Here is an 18,301-nt window from a genome sequence, read left to right on the forward strand (position 1 = left end):
CCCAGGGCTGGGCTGTTCCACGGGCAGGAGCGGGCACGGAGCCTCCTCCATGTGCTGGGCACCCTCTACAAGCCGGGAAAGGTTCAGACTGAAGCACATCACAGCTCCAAGCTCCACACAGAGGGTAAAGGCCCTTCATACCGAGATGGATTTCTCCGTGTCACAGAAATACAGACCTCATAGCTCAAGCTGCAGGTATCCCCGTATTCCTCCCACAGGAAACGAAGCCCCATGGACTCAAACCTGCACTCACAGCGCTGTTTCCTCAGGTTTGGGTAAGGCATCTGGCAGCTGCCCTGTCTTTAGTGGGACTGTGCAGCTGGGGATGCCCAGCCCTGGCCCTGAGCAAGAGAAACAGATGGTGGATTGACATTCAGAGCTAGATGTGTGTGATAGAGACTTGACTCTTAGAGCTGTTGAAAAGCAATTTGGTCGCTCTGGTGAGTGCACAGACGTGGAGGAACAAGTGCTGGGAGAAACAAATGCTCCTTGAATAACTGTACTAAGGCAAGAATTAAGTAGTCCCTTTTCTCTCCCTACTGAATCAGAAGACACTTCATGTTTTGGTTCTGGAACAAAGGTCAAGCAAGTGCAATCATGGCTGCTGAGACTGTTCCATGCCCTGGGTCACCACGACTTTGCTGCATGCACGAGCTGTACAGCACACTCTGATTCACCCAATGTTGTCACTACATCCATGAGCTAGATGGGTGTCTCCCTTCTTGTGTCCTTGGGAAAACCAGTCATTGGCCTCTCTCCCCCATGACAGCAATAGTCTGCCCTTAGGAAAGTGGGGGGAAGATTTCTCTGTATTGGCCTTCTTGTTCAACATTCCTGGTTGTTAAGGGCCGTGCTTGTTGGTCATGGCATGGCCACAGTTAGGCCACTTTGCTCTTCTCTCTATCAGTGATGTCACCATCAGCAAAGCTGAGGCAGACAGACCCTCTTCAGTCCCTGCTTCATTCTGAGTCACATATGAAATGTGGGGTTGCAGTTTGGTGTAAAAAACATCCAGAAAACTGCTTGCCTGAATGTCCTCTGTCTGGGTCTAGTGGGTAGGACACTTGACTAAGGTGCTGAGTAATTAGAGACTTGCCCATCTGCCCATTCAGTCCTAGCTGGTGACCCAAGAGAAAACAGGTAATAGTCTAAGGCTAGCTTGGGCCAGAGTGAAATTGTACCAGTAAGGAGGAGAAGTTTTATTTTAAAGTTTGATACATTTTCCCTACTGACACCAGCCATGAACAGATCATTGCCATGAGAGTGCTTTAAGGGCCTACAGGCACTTTTGCAGATACTCAACAACCTCCTTGCTCTGAACAGGCCCTGTGCTCACAGCTGCACAGGCTGTGTCTCTACACAGTTTCCTGCCTCGAGAGCTGGATACACAGCAGGACAGTGAGAAATCATCTGTAACAGGAGGGGGGAAAGGCCACTGCATGAAGGAGACTCCACCAAATGCAGCCTTCAAAGCTCTTCACCTCTGTCAGGAAGGGACGGCTGTAACCGGCCGCCACCACAAACTGGATCGTCGAGAAACTGGGAGCAGCTGAAACCTCCCGCTGCCCCAGCAGCTCTGTGGGAGGAGAGGAATGAGGCAGAACGGATACAGTTAAGGTGAGCTGCACACAGCAAACAAGCAGAGGTGAAGTATTAATCTCTAGTTCACATATTGAAATCATCTATTCCAGCAGGCAACAAAACAAGATTTTAAAAGGACACAATTGAAATTGCGAGAACTTTGTGTAATTGCTGCAGTGCAGACAGAGGTGGGAGGTGTTACCATAAGCATTCTCTTAATACTGGGCAAAACAAGGTCTCTGGTGGGAGAATAACAAACTTTATTATAAATAACCTGGTTGCAAAGGAACTGTCAATTTACACACAGCAGTTTATTTACAAAGGCATGCCAAGTCCAGACTTGTTTTTGCTTTAATTTACTGCACCACAGATAGCAAAAAAGAAACAACCAAACAAAAACTGGGCCAAAGGAATTGTCTCTGTGAGTATGCCTGTTTCTTAGAGATTGTCCATATCCCTTTAAGGCAGCACAAAGCCCTTCTTTATAGTGGTTTGAAAATGACCTCCTAAATTAAGGCAGCAGGGTCAAACTGACCACACATTATCTAGTGATGGACTCAACTATTGCCTCATAACTTACAGATTTGTTTATAGTTCTTGTAGTTAGAAAAAAGAAATTCCTCAGATCATGCTGACTTATCTTTTAAAAACAAACTTCTACAATAGCATATTTTGGGAAAATCACATGGTAATCTTGAATCCACCTTTGTCTTGCAGAAACTGCAAGAAACAACCATCATCTCCAAAAGCCACTGTAACACTACAGATCCCTCCTGCCTCTCCAGTTAATTGGCAGATCATTCCTGTGAACTTTGAGGAAAATGCCTCTAAAGAAGGGTCCAAGCAGGATGTGGTTGTTTACACCTGCAGTTAGTTTCCTCAACATTCAGCTGTACTATTTCTCTGCATCAATCCATAAATAGATCTGTCTCTCACATCACATACACACAACACAGGTAGTAAAATAAAGTTCAATCATAAACAAACAAAACCCCCTCAGAACAGCACAACTTAAGAATGTTCAGCTTGTAAAATCCAGTCCTTGGCACTGGGATGTGGCAGGACTAGAATTGCTGGTACAAACTTGACTCATGCCTACTCTAAATGAGTTACAGGACTGGAGTTATAACATGACCTCCAGTTATTTTGCCTAGGGTTCCATATATTCAATGCACTGAAGAGAGTGATTGCTGAATGAGCAACTAGTCACTCTTCATTGGCACAGTGCTGGGCCACACAGTGAATGTATTTACTGAACACCAGCCAAGCCCTGTGCAGAATACTGAATTATTCATTTACTCCAGGGCATTTCTTTGGTGTCCATCACTGCAGCAGCCTACTGATTTGGACACCAACATTTCATTATCACGGGAGGTGAGGGAGGGTGGGGTTAGGCTAAACCCCATTTTACAACAGGGGCTCAGAAAGCCAAAATCTTCAGTTTGAGTGCTAAACTTGTGACAAAGATCAACTGCTTCCCTCACTCTTCGCTCCAGGTTATTGAGGATTTCCCATCATTGTCTATGGCAAAACTCATTTCCAGTTCCATTGGTTAAATTCAGCCCTTGGTGAACATGCAGAATCTGGGAGACTTGCAAAGTGGCCACCTGTGAAGAGCTGAAGGGCTGCACAGGATCTCTATGCAAAGCACAGAAAAGACAAACCCATATTTCCCTGGCAGTTTTCAGCTTGCACTAATTACAAGAGTGGACTTTTCTCCCTAAAACACACTGTGGTTGCTGATAAAGCTTTCCCAGAACTGACTGCAAGTGTGTGCAAAGACAAAAACCCCTCAGTACCCAACTTTGAGATGCAGCCATGCTCAACTCAAAACTTTTACCACCCCTGACAAGGTCCATAGCCTGGATCTGCTCAGAGCAGTGACCTCTGGCAGTGAGCAGACAGGAAACCGATTGCCTTACAGAGCTACTGCCCCATCTCCCTGCTCCTCAGAGCTTGCCCTGGAGGTGGGCACAGGATCTGTCTCTTCAGCTGAAACTTCAAACACTAGTAAGCCCACAACTGGAACGTACTTAGCAAGAGCAGAGAATGATGCTTACACATAACCCTCAACAATCTTTGACTCACAGGCAGTTATATATTTCCATTCCTAATTCCTGCAAAATTCCTTCAGGGCTCTTGTCATACCTTTTCAGACAAGATGCAGTTATATACAACAGCCCACCCCAGCTCTGTGTTTCAGGAGTCAGATTTAAAAGTGGAGTTATTCAAGAAGTGAAAGGCAAAGCCTGTCATTTTTTGTGTGTTTTGGGCAGGGGTAGAGAGGAACTCAGAGTACACTCAGGACTGGTTCCTTTGATGATTGCATGAGTACATACATGTGGCCTAGGCCAGTTTTCTCTGCAATTCTTACTGTAGGAACTGACTCTTTAGGGAGACAGAAAAAGAAACTGAAGAGGAAATTCCTGTGCCATCACCATTTATTTGATGAATCAGCTTGCATCTGCAACAGAGAACTATTCCCGCTTGAATTTGTTCTTTGTTCATGGCAGGCTCCAGAGACGCCATGTTCATCTGTCTCCTGACTGACTAGCTCTACTGTAGTCCCAGGATTTTTTTAAGGACAGAAAGGTGATATCTTCTCTAGGTTATTATTTTGTTTTCTGAAATCTGAGCATGGTGCAGGCTTTGCTCCCTCAGACACAATGAAGCTGCACTGTTTGTTTATTCTGTGCCATTTGTGGCCAATCTGCCAGATGCAAATCTCTACCGTGAGTCTGCAGCAAAGGAAAGCAACATTCTACATCCCCTTACAACACAAGAGCTTGGCAAACCACATTCCAGGCATGTCCACAGCACCCAAATGCATTTAATCCACACAGCAAATAGATGAACACAGTACTGGTGATGGAAAATATCAGACCACAGAGGGAGGAGGATATGGGGATAGTGGGGAGGATTCTGAACTTGCAGTGTGGTGTTTGTGATGATTCCACACAGACTTTCACAGCTGTATTGCACCTTTGGGGTGAAGTGGTGATGAGAGTGGTAGGAACGTGGCTGCCATGGGTGTGTGGAGCCCTGCAGCTCCAACACACCTGCTTGAACAGGGAAAGCACTGCGAGCTGGCACCATTCATCCCACAGGGAAAGGAGCACTGTATGTGGGAAAGCACCTCCATAGCCAGGGGTGCTCCTGAGGCCACCTCCTATGGATTCCATACCTCCACCCACCCCAGTGCATCAGCCCTCCCCATGCAGAGCACCCATGCCACGGGTGCCACGGGCAGGAGCTGGGGGAGGCCTGGCAAGCACAGAGCCCGCAGCCTGCACCACTTGCCTGTGACTGAACGGGTACCAGAACATCCATCAGCAGGAGCCTGGCCCTTCCCTGGCTGCCCTGGGAGCTGCAGGAGCAGCTGGGAGCTGGGAAGATGGCTGCTGCAGGCCTCAGGACACCGAGCACGGCACACACAATGTAGCCTCTGTTCAAAGCACGCAGCAACAGAATCGAAACCACTTCATTTCAAGGGGCATTCAGGCCTGGAGCCGCGACTGGCACCGGGACAATTCTGCAAAGTGGCAGAGCTCCTGTTGAGGGAGCAAGTCCTGCCTGCCTCCTGTGGATACAGCAGTGTGCAGGAGCTTCAAGGAGCAGGGCCTCTGCATTTGTCCACCCACAGTCTGAATTTTCAAAGCTGTATCTCAGAAAATGAAGCAAGATAGGTTTTTTCAGATTTATAACTGAATGCTTAAGAGCTTAAGCCTCTGTTTCATTACTCCACTGTAATAGGAACACGGATCTGAACCATCAACCATGTACCTCTCCAGAGCTGCAGTGGATATTATTTCAGGTACTCTTGACTGCAGTTCACTTGTGGGAGAGGTAGGTTGTTCACAAGGTTACCAGAATACTGTTTCACCTGTGCATGCAGCAGGCAATCCAGCAACAAGATGCAGCTCAGCTTTGAGATGATTAAACAGATGAAAAATATCAGGCTTGAGGAATCCACTTCAGTTGCAGCTACATAGAAACCAACTGTAAAAAGGCTTTATTTTTTTCCTCAGTACCCAGAATGCAGAAATGAACTCAGGAGACTATTCTACCTCACAGAGGCTTCACAGACTGATTCTTATGTTAAGACAAAAGTCTACAAAAGGACTTGAAATACCACCACAGTTTGCCAGGGGAATAGAATTATTCCCAAAGCCAAAACCAGAGTAAGATGTTATCAGTTATTCAACTTCAAAGGGCACCCAACACACGCTTTATATTCTTGTACACCGTGATTCACAGGCATGAGATATTGTTAAAGATGCACTTTTAAGTTAAGGCTTAAAAAAAAAAGTCTTCAGCTCTTTAAATATTGGAGCTGTTAAAGAAACCACAAAGCAATCAGCTTTTGAAAGCTTTTCTGTCATAGGGAGAATGCTTTGAATCACACACACATTAGCAGATATGTGCAAATCTCTGCTGCAACACAAGGACAGAGCTCAACCACTTTGCCATCAAAAAGTCATCTACATTTTAAGCCTGTTGTTCAGAACTGTAACACTTAATTAGAACTTGCAGTTTATGGCTGTGGGAGTGTTGCAGAAAATACCACAGCAATAAAAAAAATACTGCACCTGTTCAAAACTGTGAAAATTTATTTGAAACTTTCAGCTGCAGTATTTGGGTTACCAGTTACACCTGAGGTACCAGCTAAAGCATCAGGTGCACATTGCAATGCCAAAAAATATGCAAAATAAATTATTTAATAAGTCAGACAAGTCAAAAAGCTTCTACCTGTGGTAGAAGTCAAGCATGGGGAAGCTTTAGCTTAACCTTTAAACATTGTGAAAGGCTATCTATCACCTTAGTGCCTTTGCTATGGGCCATCTCAATGCAAAAAGAACAATATAATTCTCATTTTAACTACCAAATCTAACATCTGCAGTGTCTGCACTACAAAAAATTACCTCTCTGTACTGAAGAAAGCAATATGCAGTTCTCACTGGAAATTCAGGGGTTTCTCTTTTACCCAAACCTTACAGACACCCTATTACTACACAGCTGCATCACACCAACATAACTAACATCATGGCCATCCTCAAATCTTGGGTCCTCTGTTAAAAAAAAATAAACATAAAACCACACAATAAGAACTATAGAATTAACAGCACTGAAGGAAAATTATATTTTTGTTTCCCCTTATCAAACTAAATTCATTTGCAAGACCATTTAGCTTACTGTTCTCATCTTCACACCCCACACATTTTCCAATATAGGTATCACAGTAACTGGAGCCTGTTTAAAAACTGAGTAGTTAATTTTCAAATTTTTTAGATAGGTTTTCAGATTAAAAGCTTTTAAAAAAGCAATATTTTTCACCAGAATCTACCAATAATGTGTACCATTTTGAAAAATTTGGATGTGCTGCAAACATCCTTCCTATCCCCCAAACAGAAAGCTGTTGATCTAAACTTTAATTCCCAGTATCATTACTTGGGAGTTTTACTAAATGCAGTACTGTATCCTGTAAGTTTCTGTATAGATCAGAACTTGGTTTGCTAAGTCACCTTAAAGATAAAATCTGAGCTGCTCACTTTCCAGGCAGTATTTGTGTGCTAATAATGCCTTTCTGCACACCCATTTTACTCTGAAGGAACATTTCCAGCTTACAGAGGAGCAGCATGTTTTATTCCTGGGCACATCTGTTTCCTACACTTAAACTCCACTCTTGATCTTAAAGTGTTATCAACTAAATTTATGAAGCACTTAAGCACTAAGTATCTATGTGAATCTCTCCTCAGCCCCTTAACAGAAGAGAGTTGGGAAAGAACACAGTGTGAAAAATAATGAAAGATCTGAGTGTCAAAATAACTCTGGCAATCTTAAATGTCATAGTCTTACCTAGAAAGAAGAACTGGCACTTTCTCATTTGTAAGTGATATTAAAAGAAGGCAAGATGAATTTTACAAGTTTTATTGTACAAAAAATGATCCAAACCCATAAGAACTCTTCTACAGTTCTCAAAGTTTTGTTCTGCAACTTATACTTCCATATGCTTTTCCAAAAAGCCAAAGTAAAAAGCTTCATTAGTCCCACTTTCTTCTTAGCAAAAGTCTTGGAAAAAACCAACTGCAGCTGCATCAAAATTTATTCTTTGTAGTCCAGGAATTGCTGAAGTCTTTTCTTATGTTCTGTAGACACTTGTACAGCACTAGAAACAAATGCAGAACATTTTACATTAGAAGTAATACAGCACAAAAATAAAGTCTCATGCCAAAATTGAGTGTACATTGAAATCAATTACACTGAAGCTAAATTTTATGAAAAACCATCTATGTTCCAAGACAAAGAAGCATATTAAGCCTTGAAACTGTCAATTCTTATCCTCAACAGCTTCTAAAAAATACCTATACCAGGAAACCTTGCCCACTTCCTTACCTCTAAACAGCAACTGATTCACTTGCAAGGATTATTCAGGTAAGGAAGAATCTCCTAAAATGATCCCTCCTGTATACTGAGCACTTCTAAACTGAGGGACATTTCATCCCCAGAGGGAGAGATGGGCAGATACTACAGGAAGTTTCAGTCCCACATATTCTAAGGCCAAGTATGGAAGTTTGCCTGCTGAGAGAGTGGCTGAGGAAGAGCTGTTGGACAATCAGGCAGCAATGGAATTTCATTATTTGGACCCCTCATAGGATTTTCTCCCTGCAGAACAATTGCCTCTAGCTGATTTATCTTCTTTTCAGCAGCTCAGATTTATTAAACAAGTGGTATTCATGAACTGCTTCTAAAGAGTTCATGAAAAGTCACTAAGAAAAATTGCCCAGAAATCTATGAATACTGAATTTGAAGGGGGACCATATATCTACACAGGAACTTTTTAAGGTTCCACAAATAAAAAAAAAAACAAAACTAAAATACCACATTATAATAATGACCAGAAGGGATTTTTTTCCCCTAAATTTTGATTTTTCACAGGTCCTACAATAATATTAATTAAACTAAATTTAACAAGGAAGCAATCATGAGGAAGTTCTTACTTCAAGTGTTCTCCAAAGACAGTAGTTATCCTGTAGAGGGCTGTTTTCAGAGATGCTCTAAGTGCAAATCGTAGTGTTTTGTAGGATGTGTCCACCAGGCTCCCTGAAATCCGGGGAGGTTTGCTAGAAACATGTGGCAGTTTGAAATGTCTGTCTACGACCTGATTGAGAAAAACAAACAGATTCCTGTCATCTGTTCAATTCTTTCATAATGTAACTAGAGACATGTTTGTGTCAAATAAAGCAAAAACAAAGTGCAAGTTCAGAAATTCCACCAAGACACAAAAATGTTCTGGAGACTGAGCATTTCCCAGTCATCAACAGGAACACAGAACCAAGTTTTTGTGAAATTAGATTCTCTGTTACTGAGTCTTAAGCTAAGAACATCACATGCTGCAGGAAAAACACAATTCTATCCTGTATTATGACTTGTTTCTTTCACAAACAAGGGCATTGGCTTTCTTTTCCCCTGGTGCCTGTTCTTGGAATAGATGACTTGCACTGAAAAACTTTAATAACCTCTAAATTCTTTCCAAGAACCTCCATTAGGGCAGTGTGAAATGGTTATGTTAATAGGACATGGATAGCCTTGGAAATAAATCTGGATTTTTTAAAACACATTACACAAACATCAGTAATTTGAGAGTAGTGTCTCACTATTAGCAGACACACAGATTTTATCTCTTGAGATTTGCAATGTCTCCAAGTGCTCCATGTTGCACCAGGAATTGTGTGCAACAAATAAAGATTAAGTTCTAACTCTGCAAAAGATATGGTATTAGAATTGCTGCATCCCTGAAATAAACTCTTCAACTGAGCACACAGTAGCATTTCTTTAAAATTAAACATTGCATATTTTCTCCTTCCACATTTAAAAAAACCAACAGGTTTTTTTTTATTCAGCTGTTTCATAGTGTACATAGTGGCAACCAGCTGTTTTGGTTAGATTAACTGCAGAAGAGCTCTTTTAGTGGCAGCAACTTCAATGTTATGACTAGTCAGCAAGGTTATTATGTAAAATCAACAGGACCCCTCCTCCTCTCCTAAACTTGCCTTGCAGCAAGGAAAAGTTAAGTTTTACCTCCTGAAGAGTCAGTAATGTATTCAAGATAGCTGGCAGTGTAGTTTGGACAACTCCAAACTGGTCTTCAGTGAAGGAGGCTGCTACCAAGTGAGACAGACCTTTAAAAAAAAAAGAAATTTGTTGTAATTCATGCTTCAAAAGGTGAGAATTCAGTATCAGAGATCATGGTGTTGCCTGAAGGTTACACCAGTGTGCTGGAATACCTCAGGACTTGCTGCTGCCAGCTGAAAGTCACTTCAGCTCTGGACCACTCACTGGTTTGACAGGTGTATAATAGCTTGAGGTTGGTAAAGCAAGAGAGATTATACAAAAATTATGTGTGATTCTCATCTCCAGACTGTACATCCCAAACCATCACCTTCAATCTGACACAGCATGGCACATCTGCCCATAAAACACATCACCAAGGAAATTGATCAACTTTGCACAGTCAAATGTAATAGAAGATTCTATCAATATCAGTATTTACTCACAACTTTGAAAGAAACAACAAAAATCCAAAATGTAATTTCATACTGTCATTGTTCTTCTAATTCTCTGCAAACCATCTTTTTGTTTATTTGCTAATTATTATCTGAGTGCTTCCCTCAGCTCTCTGATAAACAAAGACCCAGAGCCTTTAGTCAAAAAAGCTGTTGTAAAAAGGCATCATAAACCTGTCACTAGAAAAAATATAAAAGTGATACATGGGTTCACATGAGAGAGAAGCACCAGAAATCAAGTTTAGGAATCTGTACAGAACATAAAGTAAGATCTCACATGGGATCTCAAAACTAACAAGCGAATGACACTTTAGTCATGTTGGTGTCTGAAATGCAGTTGTGTTTTTGTCAAAAGCATTTCAAAGATTTTTATTGGTACATTTATAAAGCACAGAGCCCAGAGAGTTTTCCATGAACCAACAGAGTGGATCACCTGGAAACCACTTACCTTCCAAAGCCCAGATGTGCATTTGGGCATCACAGAAAACAGCCTGGATGGAGGCTTCTGGGTGCTGAGAAAGAAACCAAAGTGCTGTGAGTGCACTTTATAAATAATATTGCCAAACTTGCAGCTTTCAGAACAAACCTGCAAAGCCAACAGATCTTGGGAAATAGCTAGAAAAATTTGATCTAAAGTAAAATTCTTTTTGGAGAGAAGCTGCCCACAATGCTACAACTGTAATTGAGGAGGGAAAAAAAAGAAGGGGAAAAAAGGATATACACTATCTTGTGTTCAAGGGCTAAGAACACTTTAAGTAAAATGCAGTTTCTAATCAGATGAGTTTAAAAAAGCATTGTTATTCTTATTTTCTGCAGGTATGGGACAATCCTGCTGTGAAACCCACAGCAAGCAAGAAGTTGTACTTATGGAAAGCTTTAGATGAAAATACAGGATTTAAAGTCATTACTTGTGTCTCAAACACAGGACCACCCTTACCTTGCTGAAGAAATACATTATCAACGCCCGTTTGGACAAGAAGTTTTTTATCTGAAAAGAAACAAAAGATTAAACATATCATCTGCATTTATTTAAGGCATGCACAGTTGGTCCTTCTCAACCCTACCACCCTCACACAGCAAAAAGGCATTGGGAGTGGAGGGAAGGATTTGTGGTATATAAGCTAAGTAGAGAAGGAAGAATTCATTCCTTAAAGGGGAAAATTCTTCCAGAGAGGTATCACCTAAGCTGCACCCCCTATGCACTGAAATTTTACTCCACCTGTTCTTGCTTGTTCTGAAGCCATGTGTAAATAAATCTTGGCTGCACTGCCTCACTCCCAGTTCTTGCAGCAGGGAGCACTGGGGAGGGTTCATGGTGGGAACCATTCATTTGCTGATCTGCAAGAAAAAAAATACACTATCTTCAAAAAAACTGATTGCTGTCCCCTTAATCCTCACAATGCAGCTCTCCACTGACAAGGCCACTACACTTATGGCTCTGAGGCTCAAGTGCTGTGGTAGAATCTCTACCTGAAACCGACGTCCACAGCTTTGGTCCCCTCCTCGTGACATGGGGAGTTTGGACTGTTCCATGCCAAGGAGACTTTACATCCACAACTCCCATCTTGTAACTTAAAGCAGGAGAGCTGAAAGGTGAACCAACATCAGAGCCAGGAGATGTCTTCACAGGCATCAGGGATGGCTTAACCAGGGGAGACATGGAGGCTCTGAGAACAATGTTGGACCTCTGTGACTGGAATGACATATCTTCTATCCCAGCAGCTCCTAGTGACAAAGAACACACTGCATGAAGACAACAGGCTGGCACAGTGACACAGGAGATGGGTTTGTTATTTGATTGCTATTTCAACAACTTCTGTACCAGAGCTAATATGAAAGGACATGGTTAGCACTCTGGTCTTGCAAAGTACACATCAACATAAGCACGGAGTGTTTTCAAAGCTCATCAGCTTAAAAACAGCAAGTGATGAGAAAATAAATATAAAATATAAATATAAAAATAATTTAAATAAATCTTCTGGATTCATTTATTTTACTCCTGCTAGCCAACATTACAACACCCTGATACCTATGTACATAAAGTGGGCTCTTAGCATTAAGTACTAGAAAAAAGGCTGTCCATAGAAGAATGAAAAGTCATTCTGATTGGCATGTAAGAAAAAGCATGTCTGTCTGCAAATCCAAGGATCAGCAGCACGAGAAGAAATTCACCTGTGACATACCAACAGTGCCTGCTGTTGCCAGGGCACTGCCTGCTAAGGGATTCCATTACCTGGCAGCCTTGTGCTAACACAGCTGTGTTGCCAGGAATGATGCCCAAGTCTGGCAAGTAAAACACTCAAAATGCCTGGAGGCTGCTCACAGCTCAGGAGTCAGACTGGGCTTTCCCCACTCTACAGTGATATTAGTGAATCACACAAACATAAACAGAACCTAATTTTACCATCTTAAACTAATCATAAGAGCAGTTATGCAAATTACAGAGCATCTCTTGGCAAGACTTAAATTCTCCCTGTGCTGTGCTGAACCACTTACTGAAACTGTGATAATCAGACTTTTTTTATTCATGCAAGTATGGAAAAAATACTGTATTGAACATATCATGCACGTAAACAAACTGAGTAAACATGATAACTGCAAGTTTTCTAGCTATTTTGGGAATACTTCAACACAAATTGGGGGAGGATCTTTTTTGTCTGTATTTATTTGCAGAAATCCCTCATTTTCCTCATAAAATATAATTGAGACGAAGGTATCTATTGCTACCTTCATACTTTACAAACCTTTATGAGCACTTTCTCACATACCTGGAGTCTGTGGAGGTACTTTCAGCTCTCCCACTGGTGGCTTTGCTCTCCCATTTGCTGCTGCTGCTTCCTGCTGTGCAATCAGCCTCTGAGTCAGGTCACTGAGGAGACTCAAACACTCCCGGGATATTGCAGTCCAGTTGTGTGGGTGCCCACCTGGCAGTGCACACAAAGAGCAGAGTTTAACCCAGCTGCTCCTCCCTGCATCCCTCTGACAGCGCCCACGTGCTCTCAGCAGGAGCCTCACTGTCACAGTGCCACTCAGCTTCTAAAATGCCACAGGGCATTTCCACTGTGACAGCTTGTTTGTAGTGAGAGAAGATGAAAACATGGACAGAATCAATGGATAACTCTAAAAAGAGCTCAGTGAAACCTGCTAAGCAAGCAGGCAACACAGACAGTTCGGCCCATCAGATCTGAAATCACTGAACAGCTAAAATGAACAAATACCACTGGTGATGTCAACACAGTTTTGAAGCAGTACAAACACTAGAATTCCTGATAAGGCGCTACAAAAAGTTCCTGAGGGCTTCTAAGCAGTTTTAATTGACCCCCTCTGCCATATCTGAGTACAGCAAAAGGACTGTGCACTAACTGAAGTTCCAGCCAGTGTTTGCTCTCACAGCTGCAGTGGTGACTCAGTATTTGTACCTGATTTCCCCTCACTCACACACACCTCAATATTCAGCTTCCATACACATCTGTTAGGTTATCCAGTCTGGACTGACCGACTGGTGGGGTGAAGTGGGCCTTGCTTTCAAAATCCTAAACCTGTGTTTCGTCCTGGCTGTCATTAAATCCAACAGACACCATAACTGGTTAAGTTTAGCAGGTGAAACAATATGAACATAGATAACTAAGCAGCCTGTTGGAAAAGGCACCACAGGGAAGAGGCTCCTGGCTTGTGCAGCATACCTTACAACATTACATCATTTCTAAGAGTGTTTGACTAATGATTTAAAAAAAAAGAATCAACACAAAATAATTTTTATAATTACCTGGCTGACTGAGGCTAAAGACTTCCTGTCGGCGAACAGGAGAATACTGAGAAAGTAACATCAAGTCTTGCAAGGCTAAAAACTACAAAGAAAAATTATTTTAGTGCATGCAAAATCCACTGCATTTGCTTTAAACATATGTAGTTATCCATACAAAATCAATCCTTACCAAAGAATGAGTTCACACTGCCTAAACCAGTCATGTAACAGAAAGAGAATGGAGGCAAATCCCCAAAACCACCCTGGGTGGGGCTGCAGAGCTGGTAAGAGCTTTAGTGATATGTCAGCTCTCAGGAGTTCAAGAAGATCTAACACTTGTTTTATTCTAATAGCTCAGGCAGAAAGATATTAAGACACTAAAAAGTCTAAGAAAGTAACTGTTTTTGCAAACCAGAACTCAACTATAGTTTTAGGGTCAGTGCCTTATGGGACCAACCTACCACTGCTTTTTCTTGTGATTAAGCAATTAATGTGCTAAACTAAAAATAAACCAGATTTCTCTCAATATTTAAAATTCTATTATAAATTGGACATTTTAATGATATCTGAGATAATGTATTAGATTTCCCGTTTCTTCAATTGTTTGTGCTCAACTCTTCCCCACCTATCCTCAGATAATGCATCAAAGCTTAAAAAGGCATTGCAGCCAATTATATGTCCAGCTTTATCAGAAATCTGTAAAATCAGTAAAGGTAGAATTTGCATGTGCAAGTGAACATTCTTATCTTTATTTACATAATACATTTTAAATGAGGTCTCCAATTTCTAAGTGTTATAATCAGTAAGTCCTATTAATGTTTACTATAGACCAAAATTCCTCTTCTTTACTCACAGGTTTTAAGTAGCTTTTTACTATTGCCTTTTATTAAAAAAAAAAAAAAAACAAAAAACTTCCAACCTAAATATGGATTTATTTTTAATTTCAAGAGAGAACACACATGTTAAGAGCTCAAATATATGTTGCAGGGACAAGATGTTGAGAGTACAAAGGTTTGAGAAAACACCTACTTATGTGACAAGACTCAAAGTTGAGTTACAAAGACCTGAATGCCACTAAGCTGCTGGTTTTGCATCAGTACACACCATGAAACTTCTGCTGCACACAGATCTAACCTCTAACAAAATGAATCTTCAGCTAACAGCAACAGCGTGGTGAGCACCAGCAGATGTCACCACTAAACAAATTTTCATCATTAAATGCAACAGCCTGTGAGTGCTCTGAGGCAGCTTCTCAAGGAACTAACACCTCAGTGACCAGAACTGGTACCTGGAAGATGTGACTGGGTGCTCTGAAAAACACCTTTTCAGCACACACCTGTCAGGAAGAGGCAGGAGTTCAATTACCTTTATAAGGAGGGGAGGATTGCTGTTTAAGATTTTAGGCAGGCACTGGTCTGTCTCCTGAGCAAATGTTGGTTGAATGGGAAAATGATGGCTCTAAATACAAACATCAAAATTTATGTTATACAGAGGAAAGCACAAGAAAATCTTATGAAAGACCAGTAAACTGGCCTGGAATTTCTAACATAGAAACAAAAGAGTTTACTCCTTTCATTTAAAAATGAGAAATCATAGAAAATCCAGATATCTTCAAATAAATGTGCTCAGGTGGCTAATCTGACAATTTCTTTCCTGGCTTTTCAGTTAACACTACGCAAATATTTAAAAGCAACTTTGGAAGTTATTTAGCTCATTAAGAAAAACAAAACCACGTGGATAAACAAATCTTTTTACATCAGCCAAAAGGGCAAAGTCCATTTTAGACTTTCACAGATGGATGATTTCTTTTGTCTTCCAGTTTTATAAGCAATACAGTAATTAGAGATGTTGACAAGGTGTTCATGGTGCTTGTTATTATCCTTTGAGACAGGTTGCTCACACCTCAGAGCTGTTGTCATGTTTGACTCATTGTTGATTTTTTTTCAATGTAGTCACAACTACACCTTTCTAATTAAAGCTAATTAAACACCCCAGCAGCACTGTATTTGCCATTTCATTCCATGAGTACTTTGCAGCAATACATTGACCCAGCGTTTAAACCTCACTTTTTTTTCTCTTTCATCAAGAGTCTCACAGTGTTTTAATTTTAAAAAATTAAAATCAAGTTAGAGGAACAATTTTCTCCTTTCTAAGGAAATATCTGGAAACAGAAACAGAGGAGTAAGAGGAGGAGGCGGCAGGAACAAAACATGAATTTTGTAAGGAGCACAGGTCTTGCTATGAGAAGAAAGGAAAAGTCAATTAATGCCAGGCCTCTCTTGACCATTCAGTTATCAGCTACTATCTGTAGTGCATGCTGTGAAAATTCAAGAACTCACAATGACTTATTTCCTAGTAGAACTGCTTTTGAAATGAAAGAATTATCTGTGCCACACTGATGATGTAACTGGAGCACTGTCACAAGTACTGACCTCTGTGGCATAGATTTTGAAGAGCAGCCAAGCAATGTACCAGGTCATCAGAAGGAACACACCACTCAGCCAGGTATGGTAAAACAAGGAGAGATCCAATAAGCCACTCAGGCTGTCAAGAGGATGTAATTTACTGCAGATAAAATAACAAAGAGGATATAAGTATTTTAGTATTCTTATTAAGAAAAATTAATGAAAATAAATATTAATTAATAATGACTACAGTTTTAGCCAATTAACATATTAAGACTCCAGCCTCCCTATTTTAAAACAGACAATAGTCATAAGAAAATAAGGCTGTTCCCCCCTTCTCCCCCCAAAAAAACACCATAAAAAATCAGATAAAACTCATAGACACAATCTGGAGTGTTCCCCCTTTCTAATACTTTAGAGACATACAGAAAAAAAAAATAAAAGGTGATTTCCTAATTATTATCTTAATGACAAGATGGTTCCTACAAGGGGATGCTGGTTCCTTTAGGATTCATTTCAGAAGAGCCCAGAGCTCCCCACATTCTGTGTGGGGAGGCAAAGAACTGAGTCTGCTGCCCAGCTGCACTTCCTCAGCAAAGGAACCTCTCTAGAATATTCCAGTTTCCAACACAATGTCCTCCTACCTGTCTGTATGAAGACCCATCGTGGTACATATCCATACCTTTGGGATATAACCTAGGGGTTCAAAAAGAAACTCTGAAACAAATACAACACTACAAAACACACACACAGTAGGCCAAAAAAAAAAAAGATAAAAACAGAATTCATGCAGAGACAAGAGACTGGTCTTCTAACTCACGTGGACAAGGAAAGACTCTGCCTTTGGGGTTACTTTGTTTCAAGAAACACAAAAAAGAGAATGAAAAAAGGCTTCAGGCTAGCAGCTGTACACTGAGAGATGTAGACTTCCTCTTTTATTGCTGCTTCTCAGCAGTGAGTTAATTGTGTTTCCTCACTAACAAAAGAGGGTTAATAGTAATTTAATATTAATTTTCACTACAGCCCAGGCAGCAGCAAAGTGCTTTTAAAGACTTAATGGAATCTGATATAGAAGCACCATACTTCTAATTTATCCCCTGATGTAAATAAAGGGATAACAGTTCTTGCATATTTTGACATCATTTGGGAGGATAATTACAACCCTAACAAAGAATTCCTGATTTTTACAAAGTCCAGTGCAATCATCTTCATCAGCACAGATTTTTTTTTGCCATAGACCAAACTCCATTTTCACATGGGAGGGAGCCATCCTGCCTCCCTCCAAATAATATAAAGGGCATCTAAGAGCAAAGCCAAAGTGCTGATCTTTGCCTAAAAAAATGGGATGGGACAGCAACATTACACATTACAGTGAAGTCCTGGCCACAGCTGGAGTGCCGGGCTCAGCTCTGGGACACCACAGCTCCACTACCAGGCAATGGAAGCAGCAGTCCAAAGCCTGACTGATTAAAATTTTCAAACACAGGAATTACAAATTAAAAAAATACAGAATTTCAGGAACCCTTACCAAAAAAGTAATATGTGACACAGAAGTTTCTAACAAAATATAGTGATTCCACACAACTGTGTTTTATCAGCAGAGGCAAAGATCTTCTGAAACGTAAATACTTGTATTGCTAAAACCAAACAAAATAAATAGTTTAGTATTCCACATGCAGAACTAATCAATGAAACAGTTAATAAAAATAATACAACAAAAAAGAACAAGGTACTTCAAAGCCTGAAGTCTAGATCAATTAAAAACTAAATTTAAGGTAATTCCAGGTGTTACATTTATTAATTAAGTTCCCAATCTTTCCTGACATTTTATAATAATTTCTAGTTCTGTTTCCTGCCTGTAGCAGTGAAAATGAAGAATAGGGTAGACTGACTCAATACACAAGGGAACAAACCAAAATAATCCTGTCTAATGCAAAATAAAGGGGGAAAAAAGGGCATATTTAATCTACTAGATTTCATTTACATTCTAAATGTGCAATTAAAAT

The 18,301-nt window shown here is 40.7% G+C and overlaps 1 protein-coding gene across 1 annotated transcript in view; it reads right to left on the reverse strand.

The window, feature by feature from the left end:
* Positions 1 to 7,493: 7,493 nt before the first annotated feature.
* NDC1 (NDC1 transmembrane nucleoporin) overlaps positions 7,494 to 18,301 on the reverse strand; it is a 13,934-nt gene continuing 3,126 nt past the window's right edge. The window contains exons 5-17 of the mRNA XM_005422955.2: positions 17,824 to 17,932; positions 16,940 to 16,991; positions 16,323 to 16,455; positions 15,256 to 15,348; positions 13,912 to 13,993; positions 12,914 to 13,069; positions 11,616 to 11,870; positions 11,365 to 11,483; positions 11,083 to 11,133; positions 10,594 to 10,657; positions 9,661 to 9,761; positions 8,580 to 8,740; positions 7,494 to 7,747 (exon numbers count right to left, since the gene is read on the reverse strand). Of these exons, the coding sequence (XP_005423012.1) occupies positions 7,684 to 7,747; positions 8,580 to 8,740; positions 9,661 to 9,761; positions 10,594 to 10,657; positions 11,083 to 11,133; positions 11,365 to 11,483; positions 11,616 to 11,870; positions 12,914 to 13,069; positions 13,912 to 13,993; positions 15,256 to 15,348; positions 16,323 to 16,455; positions 16,940 to 16,991; positions 17,824 to 17,932 (1,440 nt within the window). The 3' untranslated portion in view covers positions 7,494 to 7,683. The remainder of the gene's footprint in view (positions 7,748 to 8,579; positions 8,741 to 9,660; positions 9,762 to 10,593; positions 10,658 to 11,082; positions 11,134 to 11,364; positions 11,484 to 11,615; positions 11,871 to 12,913; positions 13,070 to 13,911; positions 13,994 to 15,255; positions 15,349 to 16,322; positions 16,456 to 16,939; positions 16,992 to 17,823; positions 17,933 to 18,301) is intronic.

The sequence above is a fragment of the Geospiza fortis genome, unplaced genomic scaffold (genome assembly GCF_000277835.1).
Source record: "Geospiza fortis unplaced genomic scaffold, GeoFor_1.0 scaffold396, whole genome shotgun sequence".
NCBI lineage: Eukaryota > Metazoa > Chordata > Aves > Passeriformes > Thraupidae > Geospiza > Geospiza fortis.